The sequence below is a fragment of the Xenia sp. Carnegie-2017 genome, unplaced genomic scaffold (assembly GCF_021976095.1).
Source record: "Xenia sp. Carnegie-2017 unplaced genomic scaffold, XeniaSp_v1 HiC_scaffold_24, whole genome shotgun sequence".
In the NCBI taxonomy this organism is placed as follows: Eukaryota; Metazoa; Cnidaria; class Anthozoa; order Malacalcyonacea; family Xeniidae; genus Xenia; species Xenia sp. Carnegie-2017.
The window spans coordinates 12,327,053-12,348,704 of NW_025813487.1; the positions used below are offsets into that span (position 1 = coordinate 12,327,053).

The window sequence follows — 21,652 nt, forward strand, 5'->3', positions numbered from 1 at the left end:
AATGAATTTGATGGATTCAGAAGCATTCTTTCTACGATGTGCAAATTTGAAGTTCGATAAGGAAAAATCTGAACACTGCTTCTTTTCAATCGTGTGGTGATATTGCATGCAATATTGAAGGGCATGTGTCTTTCTCTCTGTTTTTTCTCTCTTAGGCGATAGTAAAGATGATGATAACAATGATAACAACGTAACTGCAATTGCTGCAGCTTCTGCAGCTGCTGTTGTTTTCGCTATCGTCTTTGTGGTCCTAATAATTCTTTGGAGAAGGTAGGAGGAGTTTAAAATGAACAGTAAAGTCGACCGACAGCATTAGTGTGAGAGGTGAATGTTTGACATTTTCACATGCAACTTTTCACTTCTTGCAATTAATCTTACGTGTTTATATAACTAGCTTAGAAACACTGCAAATGCTTTTTTATCTTAAATATCAGACTCTTCTTCACAATTGCGCATCATGTATTGTCCCATCTTTCTCAGAGTTAACAAGAGAAATTATCAAATACAATTGAACATTAAATATGTTTGCAAGATTTTACCAAACTTCGTTATAAGGAATTTAGAAACATGCTGAATATATGCACAAACAAATGACAACTCTTAGTTTTTTACACTATTTGACAATGTCTGAGGATATTGTTTTGGTTGTAATTAAAGAGAACGTATGAAGCATTTTCTGTTTTAAAAAATGGCAAGCACTGTTTTGTAAGATAAAAAGGAGCATGATACGCTTAAGAAGATTTTGTACTAAGAAGTACAAGCAGGCCAAACTTTGCGTACAAAAAACGACGAACAATCAACTCGTGGGTACTCTACTACTACTGTCTTCTGCAAATGATGGTATATTTTTCTAGAAGACGTGCTGTTGTTAAAGAGCCTAAATTGCATTTGCAATCAGAACATGAGGATAGGAATGGACAAGAGCTGTCCGTTAGAAACTACGCGTTCATCGTTAATGACAATGCGGATCCTGTTGTACGACCAAATGAAGAAAATATTTATGTAAACAAGTCAATTTCCGAAGAAGAAATGTATGGAAACAAAGAAAGTAAGTAATTTTTGAAAAATATCGTTTTTTCTATAACGTTGGTAGTTTTTCTTGATTACATTGCTTATTATATGAGACATGTTTTATTGAAACGCTCGGTCAGTCGACAAAAAGTATAAGTTTTTTCCATGTATGTAGTTGGTGTCAATAATAATGTGGTTTGATTTGAATTTAATTGGAGTTCCAGGTAGCTCTGTGTAATAAATCTGATTTCAAGATAGTTAATTATATTTACAACATTTCCTACTATGAAAATGATTGACAATACGCTTGCCGTAACGTTATGCATGAAAAGCAAAACAGCTTGATGATAAAGCTATCTTGACATAGTAAATTGTTGTATATTAGTACATAGCCATTGTGTAGCTATGTCCTTTATCTGACAATATTTTTCACATTGTTATTTTTCAGCTATCGAGACCCATAATCGGTTACCAATTCCACTCGTAAATTTTACTGAGCACGTAAAAAAACTGAGAAGAAAAAACATGGAGGAGTTGAGGCTCGAATTTGAGGTAACGTGTTTTATGTGTTCTCTTCTACAGATTTGAAATCCTTAGCGGACTATAAATTCAGTCAAATTTCTCATAGTATATGTGCTATTATGAGTAGTTTAGCATCTTCCGCTCAATCCAACATTAAAAATAAGCAGAAAATTCACGAAGGGTGGAAGCTGGAACGAGGTGATAAAAATGAAATTTGTTGTCATGAAATGAAAGTTTGAGTCTTGGCTTGCAAAGTGCGGAGATTTTAAAAAAGAATACGTCCGCCGCACTGATAGGTAAACTTAGGTGGTTTTCTTTTTAACTCTAACACGGCTGTTTCATGCACAACCGAAAACAATTATATACGAGATTAGATTGTGTATTCATACCTATCCCGGAACATTAGATCATTACTGGGTAAACTACGCAAACCAAATGTATGAGGATTCACGTTTCAGTAGCTATGAGTTTAACACACTTGTTCAGTTTTGTATTTGCTTACTATTAAAATTTGCAGGACTTACCAAATGGTCAGAAATGCAACTGGGTTATTGCCAAAAGTCCTATGAATTCTGCCAAAAATCGATATGGAAACGCAGTCAAGTGTAAGATTATATTGACTCAAAAACCATGCAATACTGACAAAGTTGTTATGGGAACACTGTCATGTGTCAGATTATTGACACAGCTACCTTACAATACCCACAATAATGCTTTTAAAACACCGTCACTTGCAAAAATGTTTGGCCTAGATACCTTTCAAAAGTAGGAAAGACAGCTAGCCCGGCTATGTAAATTTCAGATCATCATCATCATATTTATTTCTTTAGAATTTTATTGTTTTCAAATTAAAGATGAACGTAAAAAATTTTACACAGCCGGACTAAATAATCGTACTGGCTCACCCCTCCTTACATTCACTAAATGCAGTGGCATGATAGAGATTTTTCCGTGGAAAAGTTTTAACACTAGCAAAACCTGATGGCGAAACAAAATCCCAATTTACGTTGCAAACCACTGAACATAATGATATCAATTAAAAAGTGATATGTGGGAGTGTAATTGTTATGTAAAAGAAAGAAAATTGTGTGTTCGAAACGTTATTTTGTCTCTTCTAGACGACCATTCTCGTGTGATACTCTCATGTGATGAAAAATCTGACTATATCAACGCTTCTTTGTCGACGTAAGTTTCATTGAAAAGCAGTTTTTGCTCGCAACATCGTCGACAGTTTACGTTAAAGATTCGCTCTTTTTTCAATTTATACATCCTTGAACATGATTTTGGATGTAGAGTGTCAGTTTAGTAGAGTCCTGAGAACGACTTGTGTTGTTGATGTTGATTCGTTGACTCTGAAGATGACTACCTCTAAGGTTGTCGAAACGTCAGTCAACATCAACAATAACAGTCCTTCTCAGGACTCCACTAAACTGGAAGATCCTAAACATGTTACGATACTCTGGGTTCAAACCATTTACTTTATAAATCCTTTATTAACTTTGTAGGGGAAATGTAGAAGTACTACATTGCGACCCAAGGTATTTTATTAGTTCAAAATTTCATCAATATGATGCCGTCGACGAATTTTCAACGTGATTGGATTGATGGCGCGTGATGCAACTTCCGATGTTTGAGTTGCAGCTTACTTTGTTAATTGAAACCTGCGGAAACACTTTTCTTTTTCTTTTTTGTAGGTCCCAAACCTAAAACTGTGAACGATTTCTGGGATGATTTTGAACAAAAGTGTCCAACAATTGTAATGTTGACGACTTTGAAAGAAATGGGAAAAGTATGAAAATGTTATTTTGGATGGTTTTACATCGGAGATCTTTTATCTTTTGCGCTTTCTTCTTAAAGGTGAAATGTAAAAAATATTGGCCAGATGAATCTAACGTATACGGTGAAATTACAGTGACCATCACTGAGACAAAAACATTCGCTGATTATGTCACTCGCATTATGGTTGTTGAAAAGGTAACTTTTTTGTTTCCAGTCTTTCTTTCTGTTGCTGCTTGTATGTTTATTTTCCCTTGAATAAGATATAAGGCAGACCTGAGCCAATTCTTTTTGCTAAACAAATTGGGTTTTTTTGTTGTTTTTTTAAACCTGACCCAGAATTGTCACATAATCATATAGTTTTTTTTTATGTTCATTTATGTCTGCGTTCATTTTACGAACGAAACAGGTTATTCCATGTATTTGTACATCTTCGAGGCTAGTCAAGCTCTTATCACAACTGTAGCTGTTGTTGGTGTTGACTAAAATGTTAGACATGTTTAGAGGTTGCCATTATCCGAGTGAAGTCTGCCGTATTTAAATACCAACACCAACAATTCCAGACACGACAAATACGACATACCGGATTTAACTTCTCACCTGACTGATAATCACCACCACTAAGCAAATGATGCCGAAATGCCAACATGAACAGAACTATCTCAGAACTGCACATAATGGGGAAGAGATGGGAGGGATAGTTATCAATATATATAACACTTCCATGAGAGGATGTCAAACTTCAATGAAAGGTTGAAGATTTATGTATAGAATGAAAAACGTCAGTGACGCTTCTGAGACGTAAGCGAGGAATCAAAGGCTTCGTGAAAAAGTGTTCATCAATTGTTCATCTCATGTTATCATTTTTTTGTGGGACAATAACAAATATAGCTAAAGTATACATTTTCTTCAGCTTCCTTTTTTTATTTTCAATTTTACCTCGGAAAAGGATGAGCAGTATCATTTACTTTTATAGAACGGCGAACATCATGAAGTCGAGCAGTTTCACTACAAATCATGGCCAGACTATGGAGTACCTCGTTATCCAACACAACTCTTGACATTCAGGAACCATTTCAAGCTATCGCACAAGACGAAATCCGGTCCTGTCGTCGTTCACTGTAGGTTAGTTGTTCTATCGCAACTGCGTTGTTACATTGTTTAGAAATATACCTGAAATACTCATCAATATTTTATGATAGATTCATTTTTAAGAACATTTTTATATGCAATTTTTTCATGGTAAAAGGACCTTCTTTCGAAACTTTTTCGTGACTTCATCCATTGTCATTATTAAAGAATTAGTAAACTGTTAAACAAAATCACATGCTTCCGATCGGGGCATCTCCCAACAAAATGTTTTGCAAATATTATCTTAGTTTTACGCATGATCTACAATAAATGGAATTGTTTGTTAACATATTCTAAGAAGGTAGCTAAACAAACATTAAACTGATCTTGCTTCTCTATTCAGTGCTGGTGTTGGTCGTACTGGAGTATTTATTGCCTTAGATAAGATCCTTGATAATCTTGATGATGAATATGAAACAAACATTGATGTATTTGGTTTTGTGGAAGAAATGAGATCGCGGCGCATAAACATGGTTTAGACAGCGGTAGGTCACTTAAGAACATCTGGACAAACAGCATTGATCGAGTATATTTAGTTTAATTGATTTGTGGGTAAACTGACTCAAATCTTAAAAGCATATTTGAAAGCACATCAGATCAAACTTTTTTCCAAAACAAGGATTCCAGGTTTGCGAGAAATCTTATACATTTATTATTTTCTTATCAACCAAGGATCAATACATGTTCATTCATGACGCCATTATCGATCACATCCAATATGGAGCGAATGAAGTTGATGCTGTTCAAATCAAGATCGAGATTGCACAGCTCTCTAAGAAAAGTAGGAACGGAAAAACTGGATTTGAAGAAAAATTTGAGGTTTGTACTATTTTTTTGTGATGATCATTTCTTATGCTGATGCCCATCTAATGTATGTGAAGACTTAAGTTTCAACTTAAAATCGTTCCCGATAAAAAAAAGTTACATAGGAGTACAGATGAACTCGTACTCAGGTCGTCGTCAGGTCATTAATAAAAAAGGCAAGAAGTATATTAACAAGATTCAACATTACATCACTCCTGATGAAGACACTAGACTAAACTAACTAAAGACTCAAGATTCAACGTTAGACTTCTCTAAATGAAGACAAAAGTTTGAAGGAATTAAATTTTTCTTGACAGCGTTTACAATCAATCACACCAGAACATCCTGAAGAACTTTGTGAAGCAGCACTTTTGGATGAGAACAAGAAGAAAAATCGTTATCCTAAAATATATCCAAGTACGTTATTTATACAAATTGAGATAGATATCTAGTTAGCCACTGACATTTATGCAAAGTGAAGTACCCGCCTTTGTTAATGGGGGGAATAGGTAATGTTTTGTGGCAGGAACACGAATAGGAAACTAATCGTCCTATTCTTCGGCGTGTTGAACACTTAGAAACTTCCGATTACATAAACGCATGTCTTGTTGATGTAAGTTTAGACATTTTCTGAATAATATAATTTGCACGTGATTATTAATTTCTTATGTAATATAAGCATTTCGGGTATTGAACACAATATCTGAAAATGACTACCGTTATACAAAAAGGTCTTAGTTTCCTGGTGATTGCAAAAAAATGCCTAAAGACTTTGTCAATGATTTTTTAGGGTTATCTTGGCAAGAATTACTTCATTGCAACGCAGATGCCTTTGAAGGGAACCATCAACGACTTTTGGAGGATGGTCACTCAATATAAATGTACGACCATCGTTTTGCTGGATCAGCTAACTGATGATAACAAGGTTTGCGACGTTTTCATAAGAGCGGGAACAATTTTTATACTTGATGTAAGCATGGTGGTGTTTAGTGTGGACTTCAAACAAAATCGGTTGAACAGGATGGGGAGAGATGGGATCAAAAGAAACAACTTGCACTCATTTTGCCTCATCTTTGCACTTAACTTTTTGTTGTTTATTTGTTTGTGTTTCGTCGAAATACTCTTTGGCGCAGTCGTAATAACATTGTTCTCATGATTTTTATTTACTCATTTAGTGTAAAATACGTATGGGACAGCGTTATGTTATTTCAATATTATAACCAACATCATAATTTTACAACCAGCATTCCTTTTTATCAATCATGCTTTTAATGTGTATAGTTTTTTGCACACGAATGAAAGGCTTCAGTTATTCACTTATGGTCTTATTAGGAATATCCAATGTTTTGGCCCACGAAGAGAGCAACAAGTCGACCTTATGGAACATGTACTGTTTTGTTTGATTCAGTCGTAAAGAAAGAAGACATTGTCGTCAGAAAGCTCATTGCCTCTCCAACTTTGGTTAGTAGTTTAGTATTCTTATGGTTGCGAAGTATTGGACATATCTTTTTTATCATTGATTTAAAATGAGCTTGCAGGATGATTTTATTGTGTCATAAACTGCAAACCTTCCATGACAATATTTTTACTTCTTATTTGTCGTTCGTCATTGTAATGTATCTGACACCAAAAGCAAAAACCTTATAATCTATCCTGTCATTGCGAGCTTGGGACTTTTCTTGAAAGTTAGCTTTTGGAAGCCGGAAACGTAAGCAATCGGGCTTTATATTACTTTACCATCATTTCCGATGTGACGTCTTGTGATCAACATAACATGTTTCCTTTGCCGCAGTAAAAGTTGCCTTTACCAATGTAAAACTAACTTTTCTAATTCGTTACGAAATGAACTAATATTTATTTTGGCATTGTTATATTTTATCCCATTTGTTGGTCGTGCTGTTTTAAACAAATATTGGGAAACTTTGAGTCGGTTTCTCATTTTGCAGCGTAAGCTTATTATCGTCAAGTGTTTAATAAACGAAGTTTTGTCATCCAGTTTTGTGATTGTTTTTTGGTTATTTGAAAGTATTTACTGACTTCATGAATAGATTTAATGTATATTTTTTGCAATAACATCACTTTGACATCACAGCTTATAATAACCATTATGTAATAAGCATCATAGTTTTGCATTGTGTAACATTTTATTTTCAATCAGCTACAATAGATTGATTAATATAATATTGGAAAGTAGATATTTTTATTTAATGACATGTCGACAAAAACTGCTTTTTTTCTATCTAATTTTGTGTTGTGATGCCACATTGATTTTGCAAGTTGAATTAACTTTAACATCTTTTGAAAGAAGTAAAATAACGAGAAAGTTATTAAGTAGTTTAAATGATTTTTATAGTGCAATCATAAAGCTATGTGGTAAAATTTAATTTCATTATCACTTTAAGCACAAGCTTTTAAATTATTGCATTTTATAAGAATATCTTGACGTATGACTGAAGTTGGTTCCATACATTAATATGTTAAGCTTATAGAAACTCAACATATCATGCGAAACTGCATTAAAGAAGGTTTATAAGAAGCACGAAAAATTTCTTCTGTAGGACATCAAAGAAGGTCATATGGTTCATATAATTCAGTATTTATCATGGCCAAATCATGGCGTACCTAAAGATGTTCGCAGTTTGTTGCATGTCCTTTCAGAAGTCGAAGAAGCCCAAAGATCCGTGGAGGTTAAAGGACCTGTTGTCGTAGTCTGCAGGTATTGCAGTAGAAGTTTGCTACTCAAAGACATGTTTCCTGTAATCAAATTCGTTGCAATGAATGATAATCTTAAAATAGTTTGAGGAATTTGAGTGTGATAATTTTTTTTGCGATTTCCTTTTGTCAACTACTTTTATGTGCGATCAAGCTTTTGAAATATCCCCCCGTCAAAATTAATGGATTGAATGTACTGCATTTAAATTTACTCGGACGTTTTTAAATATTTTTTCTTTTGTTCATTGAACTATTTACGTAGTTTTATGTTATAAATTCACCATTCTTATGTTACCGCGACTACAAGTGAGCCCTTAAAACGTTGACTCAATTTAGAAATATCAATTTTTCAATTAGTGATGGAGCAGGTAGATCAGGTACCTATATCACCATTTCTAATCTTGTGGATGGAGTTAAAATCGTCCAAGTCATCGATTATGTTTCAGTGCATAAAGTTGATCCGAAGTAGACGCCCACAGTTTGTTGATACAGCGGTACGTGGTGTGGACCATCTTTACAATAGTATCACGTAGAATTTCAATAGAGTGTTTGCATGTGACGTCAAAACAGCCATTTTGGGGGAGTACATCAAAGTGCCAAAGCATGAAATTTGCATAATTTCTTTTCACTATGTGCGATTTTCCCCAACATGGCGACTGATGAAAACACTCTATTATGTCACGTTTTTCATGTAATGATCGTTTTTATTCATCAAATGAAATATTTCATTTGTGAAATGTGACTTCCACAAGTGAAAGTGAATCTCATATACAAAGTTTTGGTTTGTTTTGATTTTGCATTGTTATTTCATTGGAACTGTTTGTCATTAATTATATTTGAGTTATTCATACTTACTTAAAGTTATTTACATATGCATTTTATGTTGCATTTTATTTTATATTACATCTTATATTACATACATTAAATTTTATATTAGGTATTATATTTTATATTAGATTTGATTATGTTTACGTAATTTATATGTCATTTTTTGTCTGTGTTTGGATATTTCTAATGATTTCCTCTTGATGTTTATGTAGGAGCAATTCAAATTTTGTTACAGTGCAGTGTCAGGCGTGTTGGAGTCCTTTGACGAGTATTCAAATTTCACAGAATTAGCAACGATTTGAGAACGTTAAACTTTAGTTTACACTCGTAGTTAAATGTCGGTATGTAATATCTATAGCGTTTACTATCGGATCAATGTAAAATACGCTTTAGATATTATAATAGAGGAATCAATTAGATTTCCTCAATGTTGCTTTGTTAACCTAGAGCGAAAACCATTCGTACAAATATGTATTAAGTAGTGATTGTTGCCTATTTAATTTTAAGTATTTTATAAGTTTTTAACTACAACGTATACGACGAGGCTTTATTGTATGCGGTGGAAGATCCACGAAAAAGAAATAATTGTATGTATTTTAAAAACAGCGGTATGATATCGTCTTAACGACAACGACTTCTTTACATTGTATTTATGTGATTATTTTGAACTTTTTTACGACCAACATGAATATTTTTTTTCAATATTTGCCGTCCATCTCAATGAAATATTCTAACTATAGCCTTTAGAAAATAATCATTTGTTCCTATAATAATAATACGTAAAAGAAAGATGGTTTGATTCCATTTAAATTTAATTCTAATCATAGATGAATACATCATTGAATACTTTTCAGTTATCGTCATTTAAAACGCCAATCTTACCCTTTCTTCAACTTCAGTATATTGTTTATTTGTCAGGCACGTAAAATTAATATAGTACCTGCCTGTACCAGGTACTATATCTATCTCAGGACTATACCAACCTGGACGATCTACATTTACAAACATGTAACGATACTCCCGGGTTCAAACCATTTACTTTATAGTACCTGCCTCTTTGGTATGTTTAAGCATGTCACGATTAGAAACATATGTTATTAATGTTGAACTGTAATTTTCAAAACAAACTGAAATGACCATACTGCTTGTCTCAAGAAAAAGGTCATCTTCAAAATCATCCAGCATTAAGAATATGCATGATTAAACTGTAATTTTCCCAAGAAGGTGTTTTTTTGGCAGAGTTTCTTCTCAGGGATTTAAAATGTGCTGAAATATTTACGTATGTATTAAGCCTGGTTCACACGAGTAAAATAAACACGAAGGTCGAGACTTTTTTCCTATTGATCTAGAGGTGTATAAAGGCAAAGACTTTGGGATTTTCTTTAAAGCTTCTTTTTGTTCTTCTTTTGTTCTTCTCTTAGCTTGAAATTTTTCCTATGCTTGCGCTTATGTCGATTATGTCACATGCTTTGTTGATTATCTTTGTTTTATCTTTTGTTTACGCTTGTTCTTGTCCTTAATTCAATTGTGTGAACTAGGCTTTATTGTATTCTATAGTGTTTACGGCTCCTTGGCTCATATAATCTGAATCATTCAAATTTTAGTGTCGGCTGATTGCAGGAGGAAAAATTCTTGATACACTTGAATTAAGCATCTTGTCAAATCATTCAAAAGTACGACGGCCAAACACTATTTGTTGCTGTCGTTTGTCAATAAATTGCTTAGAGCTACGCTTTTACTACGAGTCCTGAAGAATAGAATGAAATGTTGACGAAAGTAGACATTGACTGTCTAAACCATTGGTTACTTGTTTACGCAGAAGGATTATGTGAATAGAATGTAGGCATTTAACTAGAATACATTGCATGCACTTTGAAATTTTACTTTGAGTAAAAGATAAGGTTAATCACAAAGTTTGTGAGACGATATAAGAACGTTAACTGAATTCAAAGTTGTCAAATTTGGTACACGTGCAGTGAACTTATTGCAATCATCAATTATTCCACTTCATTTTGTTTGATTCCCAAGCCATGACCAGTGAAGAAATTGCGCAATAAAGTTGACAATTCACGCCAAAATGATTGTACATTTGAAACTTATTATCTGAATAAAGTGAATGGCTTGATCCCAGAACACAGGCGCAGTTGCTTTCGATAACCTTGACTCTGGAGATAACTAACAATACGAAACAGTAGCGGATCCGGCGCTGATTAAAAAAAATTTTAGGATTAGCTGTTCAATTTCAAATTAAAAAAATGCTTTCAGAAAAACACTGTTAGTTTAGAATTTATAAAGAGCGTAATTTTACCATTGGACTTGTCTCTGAGGAGTTTAGAAATATAAATATATGCCAAAATGTGCTGCAGTAATTTATTTCGACGTAACCTAGATTTGTCACTGCTAAGAAAGTGGAAAATTTAGTCTACGCCAACACCAAAGTCCTTCTCTGGACTGCACTAATCTGAACAATCTACTCATACCATCTTCTAATAGATCTTCGTTTTACACAAACAATATAATAAAATGTTTTCTCGTTTTTTATAGATTGTATATTACTGATGAAAGTCCCTTGGTCTCCTGTGCTATACATCACTTCAATAACTCTCTCAAGTTTCTTACCACTCATGTGTCATGGTGATTCATGACCAAGAATGTTTATATGTAGTTTGGATTCTTCGTGGATGTCCGTTGTTTGTGCATATAATGATGATGGGCCCCATTGTTATATGCGCCCACCTTTAGGTGGTCAGCAGACATTCATAGAAGATAAACTCCACACTAGACATTCTTTGAGTGATGATTTAACTGGGGTATTGAAGTGGTTCTCATTTCTACAAGCAAGTAAATGGAAACTGCCGTCTCGTCATTAGAATCAAGCGCTACAAACAGATTTCTTGAGGGAGTTTCACCCGTTGGTTAAAATTGTGAAGAGCGTTTTTGAGAATAAGCTTTGAACGTTGCTAATATTCTTTATCTACTTCATGCAATAGAAGGTTAGTTCATTGGTTCGTTTTTGAGAATATCTGTTGTAAGCCTGCTCTTTTTATTTCATAGAATAGTTATTTAGGCGTACATACAGAGATTTGTTTTAGTTGTATTTTAAAAATATGAAAAAGGCAAACAGCTCATTTCAAAATTCAACAATTTTCCCCTGCTTATTTTACAATCATTTTATTAATAATTTAGGTCTTTTTTCATTACAATGATGCAACGAAATTATTTTTAAGTATAAATTTATATGCTTCAAAATACGAATGTACACTGTTAAATAGTTTTGCTCAGGATTAACATTGTGTCAAGTGATGACACAATGGAATATTTTCATCTAAAGCAAGAATTTTCTTTTCATTCCACTTTGCATGAGAAACAAATGAAAAACACAAAATACTGTACTGTCGCATATGATTGTTTCACATTCGCAGTGCTCTCGAACTACTATTTTGAATCCATAAACTACAATTGCTGTCCTCTTCGTCCAAAATTTTCTGTATGAGCAAAATAAGCATATGCTAACCACTGAAGATTTCCTTGGTTTTTATCACTCCAGTTTGATATGAAATTTGATATGGCTTAACATGTCCATAGGCGATTTCTTACGTTAATGGTGATGCTATTGTGGTAACTTGATGTATGCTTTGAGCAATAACAACGTAGTCAAAAGTTTTGTAAAGACGCAAGGTTTTGCAAAGGAATATTGGACTGTGAAAAGAAACGTTATCCTACTGACGACGAAGGAATGCAGGAATCAAAATAACCAAGGTTTTTATGGTGCGTAAGTAAGTCTCGCGTTTTGAATGATCTTAAGGAAATACAGATCAGATGTGTGTAAGTTAGAGCAGTTCCTGATGGTTGACAATTTACGCCTGAATTCTAAAAGCTCACACTCACCCTCAAACTAACACAGACAGAGTGGAGCTTCTAAATGACATGATAACTCTAAAGAGGTTATTTTACTCCACCCATTGCTTGATTTGAAATACTTAAGCTAAAATTTTTCTATTGATGGGAAATGAGTTTACCATTGACTAGTGAGATCAAGATTTTCTTGTCACACTCAGTGAGAGTTAGTGAGTGAGCTTTTAGAAAAGTTCCTTAGACCTTAAGTGTAGGAAATAAGTGGCAATTTTCTTTTGCGAGGATTTTTTTTTGAATCCTGAAAAAGAAGGCGGTCACTTGCAAGTGAATAGCTGGCTTTCACTTATATCAGAAAATCTATTTATGGAAAAAATGCTTCGGACACTGCAATTTCAACAATCTTACGTTGCTACTCTTCCTCGAAAGAGCGCTATTTGCATATTAAACAAGCTAAAAACAGCTTTTTTCAAACAACAAGAAAGAGGCACGAAGTCACCCGAGTCTCCTAGGTGATGAAAATCAGGTAATGCATTTTTACTTATTCGTTATTTTAAATGTATTTATTTTGTTGATCTTTGTTCAGTACGATGATATAATCACATTAAATTTTTCATCAAATTTGACAGGAAAAAAACAGTATTCCAAGTTTCCTACTTGAACGACAACGCAAGAGAAGTTCAAAGAAAAGCTTGGAGAGAAGAAAAATTTATTACTAAAGAATGCATAGCGCAAGATTTTTTGACTTATCATGTGGACTGTTCAAACTGCCACTTAAAAATCCATTCAATAAAAATTTCGGCTAGATCTGCTTTTCAGCAAAAAAATCTTGAAATTACTCATAAGTGAAAGCCAGCTATAATAAATAAAAGCCAGCTTCAATAAGGGAGGGCTTCGAAAAAAATGTAATCGATTGGCGTCGAATATATTCTATGATTTCTAATTTAAGGCATGATTATTCTTTATGTGCATGCGCATCTCTAACATGCATGTAATTATTTTGGTATTTTTTATTCATGGAATTCTGTTAGTTTTGTTTTTATTCATCTATGCATGCGTTCTGTTTAAAATTCCTTGCTTATTGTTGACGTTTTCTATCTAAATATGCATGTTTTGTGCTGGTCCTGTTTTTCAATTTTTGTGTTTTCTGAAAATGAATTTTTACGACTCATGTAAAATCATTGATTTTCGAAAGTGTGGGGGGTCATTTCCTCTTGTCCCCAAAGGATTAATGCCTTTGATTCTGCAGTAGATTATAGGAAGTCATGAAAACAGACTAAAAGTGGAAAATTACACAAAATACGTTGCCTCTTAAAATTGGATGAAAATTAATACAAAATTTCGAAATTTTGCGCTTTTGTTGGAGGGTTTTACTGGATCCGCTGGTTTTCCCTCCGTTTCGATTGTTTCGTTTCGTTTCGTTCAAAAAAAAAACAGTGTCCGTACAAGAGGCCAAGCAGAGTCCATTTGCTTGTAGTTTTGCCATTTCTTATCTTTTGTGCTTTAGTTCTGGCCTTCGGGTATATCTCCCGAAACACTGAGTGAAATGCAATGGCTTTAATGCGATGTCGTGTCTCTTCACTTTGAAATTTCAGAAAGCTCTAAATGAAATCTTGTTGCAGAAGGTAAAATGTTCAAAAGCAAACTTTATTGAATTAGCAATCTATGCCTTATTAGAAAAAGTACTAGCAATCCATGCCTTTAACAAGTTTAATAGCGTAACGCTCATTGGCTCCATTGGTATCCGTCTCTCGGAAGCATCAACCGCATATTATGGTAGTTCCGTTTCAGATGTACTGTCGTTTTGTATTTATTTCGCATCTCTGAAAAACGGCGCCTGAGTTTGAACGATAAATAGCAATTAATTTTGTTCTGTCGTCTGTTCTGGTGATGGCTTTGACTGTGGAATTGTACCGTACTACCTAATTCATATAACATCCGATAAATAGTTTGATGTGTCCTGTTTGTTTGATATAAAGCATTTCATTAGCCATAAATTTAAAGCTTTCTTTTCGAAATATTAATTTTAGCTTTTGCATCACAATGTACATCATTGTGACCTTTAGAAAATATCTTTTGCCGTTTTAGCTAATAAGTGCTTTTTTTAATTATATTAGATTTCTTTGTTCTTTAAAAAGCGCACCGCTAAAGCTTTATTGCATGTTGATCGTCAGAACACTCTCAGTCTCTTGTGTCCTTTAAATCACCGTGCACAATGGTGTAGTTACTAAGAAAAACCCCTATTTATTTTGATTAGTTTTAATGCATCTGATTTTGGCTTTCGGATTATTTGGAAACGCATGTTGTAAGATGAAATGACATTGCGTATTATTTGCTGTTTATTATTGGCAGGAAGGTCCTGTACAATCAAAAATGTGAGATGAGGTGTTTCTCGCGAGTAAGTGATATTCATTCTCTACTTGATCAAATAAAAGGCTCTATAAACGGCGTTCACACCATAAATCGCGAGTTATACCAAGCGTGGATATTGAATGTCATAGTTATAGTTGTAGGCAGGTGGAATGCCAATATTTTTGTCACGAGACTTAGGCAAGATTCGGTTAAAACAGCGATGTCCGTAGCTAGAACGTTGTGTGATGGAGGTCAATATTGATATATTCAGTTGTGCCCGACTAAGTTCTGTTGAAAGTGAACTGGCTTTCAAAGAAATAGGTAGCGCACAAAGGAATATACATATAAATATTCATTCTTCTACCTAGCGCTATGCAGACGAGTTTGGACGAAGAACGGCCAGCCAACGTACATCGCAAATGACAAAATTAACCCATCCGGTTCGATATCGTAACGTCACATCTTGAAAAACGTCAGGTCGTCACGTCTTTCTTTCATAAAACAGATGTCTGTTGTATACACGATTCAAAGGGGCTACGAGTAATTCCTTTTTGAAGCAAGGGAATGCACTGTTGCTAGCTTTGCCTATTGCTTTGTAGTTCATAATTTTCTATGATCTCAAAAACAACTAATCATATTAATTTGAATATCTGGACACACCTGCAATAGGCCAATTTACTTCCAAAAGAACTTGGTCGGGCAAAACTGAGTACATGTAACATGAATATAAACCGCAAACGTTGAATGAGTTTTAGTCGCAAAATGTTGTCGGGCAACAAGGTGAAGCACGTATAGTATAAGATGCGTTACGTAGTGTGTATCAACAACAAAGGATTTCTTTATAAAAATCAAACTTGCCTAGTTCTTTCATCTTCCGAATGATTATATTCAACACGGAAGAGCCCACGCCCTTTAAGTACCACTTCATATCGAGAACAATTCATATTGTCTGCATAACTCCTAACTCTAAACACCTACGCCCGTAAGAACACAAATGACCATCCTCTAGGCTCTAGCTGTCACTTAGTACAGTCTAATTGACATTACTTTCCCTCTAATGACCGATTTCTGCACTTTGTCAGGCTGATTTCTGAGAGCGCCTACAAGCGTCGTATATATTTTAGTCGTGTGATGTTGCTGGGCAACAAAACGAAGCACGTAGCACTACACAGGACGTATTATAGAACGTGGGTCACAGTCAAGAATTTCTTTCAGAAATTGCAACTAGCCAAATTCTTTTCATTGACTTCACGATTGTAATCAATACGGAAAATTACACCTACTTTAATATCTGTAAAGATACGAAAACAACCTTATGGAAATTTTCTACCTATATTAGGTACCGCAAATCATTTAAGTGTAAGAGAAATGACTTATTATTTGCTTTGAGAATGTGCTCATTTTTCAGCAATGTTTGTCTAAATTGAGTTGTATTTTATCGACTTTTGCGTTAATCCCTCTCTGCTTAGGATGGAAGTAATGCAATCACACCTTCATGTATGTTAATGTACTCGGTAATGATGGGAAAAGTGGTGACTGCATGCTGTTTTTCTGTTCTACAATCAAAACGGCTATTTATTTCCTCTCCAAATAAAATCATCTAATAAAAAATTACTGTAACCTTGATTAGCAATATGTTGACTCTATATGTGCGGGGTGCAATTTGGCTATAGACGTCCTAATGCTTTGGTCAAATTTGCCTCTCAGGACATCCATTTTTGAACAGATGGATGTCAAAGACTATTGTCCTAACTGTCCCGGTAATGGCTTTAAAAACGTTTATTTTTACTTCTACCCCTATTAATGTAAGACTCAGTGTGATGATTCAGATACGTCCTATTTCATCGAATACAAATCGTTACACATAAATGATCATGAAATTTATTGAGTTCAGGTTTATATCAGGGGCGGATCTAGAGTATGTCAAATCCGTCGCGCGACTGATGTTTGAAACTCAAAAATTACCTATTCATATTAGTTAAAAATCATTAATTATTCTTACTTTATTATCGCATTTACTTCGTGATAAAAATCCAGCTTTATTTATTATTGAAAACTAATGACTAATCCAATGAATATCTCCTTGGTAACCAGATCAGTTGAATTTTAATTGACCTGGAATAACCGACTGATAAGCGGGGTGGCTTGACTGGTTCGACTTATAAAGGAGTCTATGAACGCCAGAAACGCTATTTTATTGGTCAATGGCCAGATCAGTGGACAGTCAATGGCCAGATCAGTGGACAGTCTGGAATAATCTCGACCGATAATAGGGTGGCCGGACCTATAAGGAGTCCACTTGCTATCGTGTAATTGGTTCGTTTAAATTTTTGTCTTACTGTGATTGGTTTGACCTATTTCGACTGATAGCCAACTGAACTAACATAGTCAAGCTCACTGTCTGAATTGAATGTTTGATCGTTTCATAATAATTGTCTAAAGCATGATAGAAACTAAACTACAATCAGATGGAATTTATGGAAATCTTTTACAAATTCATATGTTGACATGAATGCTGCTTTACCAAACTGGGAATTTTTTCAAGAGGGCGAAAAATTTATGGATGAATTGTAAATGCTTGGCAAAGACGATCTCGCGAGCGACATTTCAGTCATTGATGTTCAAAAGCAAGCCAACATTGTTTTGAGTTTTATCAGCAGAAATTTACATCCAAAATCGTAAGTAAAGGACAACTGAAGTTTATGCATGAATGTAATATATCAAAGTCAATTTATGCGAGTGTGTGATGCGATTTATGTTAATATGGCGTATGGTAAGCAGATAGATGCTTCTAAAATTGTTGTTGCCGAAGGACTTTTAGCTATGATTTCTTTAGTGCTTAGGGAATCGTGACCGTATATGGCAGCGAAATCCTACATTCCTGCAAATATATTTCAATGGACAAAAAATCTGTAGCCATAAGGCGCCATACTGTTATTTACTTTATCATAAACAAATGTTTGGGGCTTTTCAGTTTATGATCATTGATCATTCAATCATTGGACAGTTATACTACATATTGTTTAAGATTTGAAAAACTAACATTGATTACATGAGAAGCTGTTTACTATAACCTGTGATTTTGAGTCTTCTGATCCATGAAGCTTTTATTTTGACAATTTGACTGGAATGGTATTAAACCTTAGTATTTCAGATACATGAAATGTTGTCCCATGTCACATATTGTCCCCTTTTCTAACTGAACACCTCATGTAGAGATGTAAAGTTGTGTTAATCTACAGCTCATACCAGATTGTTTGCCATAAATTCAAAGGGCTATTGATGTATGAAAAGCATTTTCTATAAAGTAAAATGTCTTCCTATGTATGCAGATAAACCTTGAAATTTGGCAAAACAGCAAAGTATTTTCATGATCACTAGGTAATTTTTCTGATGATCATTGTAATTTCTAAACTAAATTATTTCAGATTTACATTTAAACGAGCTTTGATCATATGAAATGATATTTATCATAACCAGTAAGCATGACACATGAACCAATTTTAACATTCATGTAATTATATAATTAAAGACATGTTGGTTACATTCTGTTTGTAATTGATAATACAATGCTACTAGTGATTGCTATATAGCACACCTTGAAGAAGATAATAGTCAAGTGAAATGCCTAATAAACATTTATGGCATTCAGCTGTCCTTATCTGCAAATTTTCACTCTGATAATTTTTGCTTAAGCTTTGGCAGAAAAAATTTTGAGTTTTCCTCAAAGGTGAATTTGCTAATACTGATGTGGAGATGGGTAAAGGGTTACAATAAACTTGCATGGTTTGAAGTCTGAGCTTTTCTATATCTATGAACTGTCACTTGTAGTACCAAATTTCTAACTTAACTCATTACATAGAGGTTATCTAGGGGGGTCTATGCCTGACAACTTGGTAGAAATTTTTAAAGGCTATATCTGTTTTTGAATATAGCATTATTGTAAAATAAATTTTACGTTCCTAGACATGCTAATGAGCCATATATTTGGCATAATAATGAGCCTAAATATTTGGCAAAACATTCAAGTATTGTTCACTTCATTTTTTTTTTTGAAAAAAAACGTAACCAAAATGTGTTGTATTTATGCAAAAACGATGCCCACAAAATACATTTTGTAATGCTCTGAAACGCTGAAAATGGCATTTTTAAGGCTCTGAAATTCAAAATTTCTCAGGAGAGATAGCCTCAGACCCCCCCAGGTGCGGAGCGCCTCCGATGTTTTATGACTGATGTTTGAAAAATCCTAGATCCGCCCCTGGTTTATATTACATAGTTTTGTCATCGCCAGTGTCGTGCAACAAGGTAGGATCGTCAGTAATATGTCGATAAGTTTTTTTGCTTTCACGATTGAATTAGTCAGGCATCATAACATTATTATTTGTAGATCGCCATCTCTCTACACGCATTAAAGAACACACACATTCCGACAAAAACTCGCACATTTATAAACACCTTCACACTTCACCACACTGCAAATCAAAATACAGCCATTCATGTTTTCGCATCTTAGACACCGCCAACTCTCCTTTTTCTCTTAAACTAAAAGAAGCGCTCTACATTAAAAAGCTCAAACCAGACCTCAACAAACAAATATACCACATTAATACAATATTTAACCTGTAATATAATATCTAACACTAATTCCGTAATTGGCATAAGCATCCCGAAACATGTTTACGATAAAAAAAAACTCGTCGTTCATTTATTTGGAAATTCTGTTCTCACTGTTAACAATTTATTAACAACAGAATTACAAATGTGAGTTTTGCCTTGCTCAAAGATCGCGCGAAAGTCTTTGCAGATTTGAAAAATATTTTTGAAAAGTTTTACAAAATAAAACACAGTTTACACAGACTTCTATTACAAAAGGCTTATGTCATCACTTGTTATGTTCTTATTTTATGCCGTTTCATGTTATTAATTGTTTTGTTCTTTTTCTTATGTCATTCATGTCTTCATTTGTCTTGTTCTTATTCTTATGTCGTAAATTTTTGAGCATGCGCTATAAACTACGTCATGGCTTCTCTCGGACGCTGCGGACACTGGTGCACACGTTTTGAAAGTTGAAAGTTTTCGACATTCTTAGCGATGTTACGTGAACCAAGGTGCACGTGATTAAAATATACCAATCGCAACGAGTCACTATACTGTGGAAAACAAAATCATGGCAGACAAGTCATATGCTAGTACGCAATCTTTTGAACCAAATCAGGGCATTTGTGGCAACCACCTTCAGTAGAACAAATACAAATAACACATCCAACTCTAATGACGCTAGCAACACCAAATTTATCGTGCCACAACAGCATGATTTCGAAGAAAAGTATGACGATGATCAACTGGACGATATTGTGTGATATTCGCCTTTACTTTTTCCATCTAGATAGATTTGCCTCACCCAAAATCGTTTTCTGTATTTCCTTCTTTCTAATCGCCGTCTTAATAAATTCAGTATCAGCAGTCTTCTTAAAGCTGCTATCTTTGACTGGTTTTTAAATCAGCGCGTGCAAAAAAGTTTAATGGAGATTTGTTTTTGAACGCGAAAGTTTAATGGAGATTTGTTTTTGAACGCGCGAACGAATGATGAGAAGTGCCCGTTCCGTGCGCGCAGGCAAAGCGACCGTAATGGAAATTGGTCTTAAGTCAACTAGTTTGTCAATGACTTAAATTTGTCGAACATTTACGCGCTCATCAATTCATTTGTAGTTGTTGCCTATATTTTGATGTTTGGTCATCAGTTAAAAGAACGCGTAGCTACTGTTTCTTTAATTAGTTACATGTGAGCATCTAAGCTCACATTCAGCGCAAACGGTGAGTTTTTTGCCTTGCGTGGCCAAAAATATCAAACATGCTTGATATGCGAAAAAGGTTGCATTAAAAGATGCTTACTAAACTATGCTTGTATTTGCTCGGGCTGACAGGCTTGTGTAAACCGAGGAGACCTTTGGGAAAAGTCGAGAACAGATCAATTCAAGGCCGAGATTAAAGTTCGAGTTGTGTATAGATTTGCAGTGTATCTTTCATATATTCTGTTTGGATGGTATGTTGTAAAGTTTCTTCTGCCTAAAATTAACAAAATTTATAAAGTACGATATCAAAAAGATTAGGAACATGGTTTCTGAGAACTTGAATAAAGCAGATTAAGCTGAAACGTGCGTGTGACATTGCGGTGGCAAGATGTATTTAATATTGCATAAACAAGGTATTGGTCCATAGCGGAGCTATCAGAGCCCTCTATTCGTAAGAGTTAGGACAAACGGTCTGGGCGAGCGCGGAGCCGCCATTTTGGTTCCTATTTGCAAAGTGAAACTTTAATAATACTATTGGAAATTGGGTTTATATGCAAAGGAAGAAAGCAATTTAAGCTTATTCCATGGTAGTATCAAATATTTTAGGAATAATAACTAGCTCTTTGCGTTTTTTTAACGGTTTGCGGCAGACCTGATTTAATTTCATTGGTTTGAGCTTCGTTTGCGGTTTACTAGATCGTGCTGCAAATTGATCGTGACCCATTGTAAGAAGTATTTTTCACACGTGAACGTGTTTTCTCGGCTTATGTTCCGACTCTGTAACAAGTTTTCAAGATCTTTAATCTTGGTGGCAAGTCTAGAAGAGAAGTAATGTTCTACTTCGAGAAAGTAGAAATTTGTGTAATTCATTA

The 21,652-nt window shown here is 34.4% G+C and overlaps 3 protein-coding genes across 3 annotated transcripts in view; all 3 read left to right on the plus strand.

Annotated features, from left to right (window-relative positions):
* Nucleotides 1-2,722, plus strand: part of LOC124452160 (receptor-type tyrosine-protein phosphatase F-like) — a 52,504-nt gene extending 49,782 nt beyond the window's left edge. The window contains exons 8-12 of the mRNA XM_047002745.1: nucleotides 156-270; nucleotides 855-1,048; nucleotides 1,460-1,563; nucleotides 2,051-2,138; nucleotides 2,652-2,722. Of these exons, the coding sequence (XP_046858701.1) occupies nucleotides 156-270; nucleotides 855-1,048; nucleotides 1,460-1,563; nucleotides 2,051-2,138; nucleotides 2,652-2,722 (572 nt within the window). The remainder of the gene's footprint in view (nucleotides 1-155; nucleotides 271-854; nucleotides 1,049-1,459; nucleotides 1,564-2,050; nucleotides 2,139-2,651) is intronic.
* Nucleotides 2,723-3,103: 381 nt separating this feature from the next.
* On the plus strand, nucleotides 3,104-4,919 carry LOC124452161 (receptor-type tyrosine-protein phosphatase U-like). Its single transcript, XM_047002746.1, has 5 exons — nucleotides 3,104-3,125; nucleotides 3,228-3,322; nucleotides 3,391-3,507; nucleotides 4,286-4,434; nucleotides 4,784-4,919. The coding sequence occupies exons 1-5, from the start codon at nucleotides 3,104-3,106 to the stop codon at nucleotides 4,917-4,919; spliced, it is 519 nt and encodes a 172-aa protein (XP_046858702.1).
* A 207-nt stretch (nucleotides 4,920-5,126) lies between these two features.
* LOC124450450 (receptor-type tyrosine-protein phosphatase epsilon-like) lies at nucleotides 5,127-9,575 on the plus strand. Its single transcript, XM_047001142.1, has 7 exons — nucleotides 5,127-5,259; nucleotides 5,562-5,661; nucleotides 6,035-6,169; nucleotides 6,577-6,705; nucleotides 7,803-7,960; nucleotides 8,314-8,450; nucleotides 8,997-9,575. Exons 1-6 carry the CDS (start codon nucleotides 5,132-5,134, stop codon nucleotides 8,423-8,425), a joined length of 762 nt encoding a protein of 253 aa, XP_046857098.1. The 5' UTR covers nucleotides 5,127-5,131; the 3' UTR covers nucleotides 8,426-8,450; nucleotides 8,997-9,575.
* Nucleotides 9,576-21,652: the final 12,077 nt, after the last annotated feature.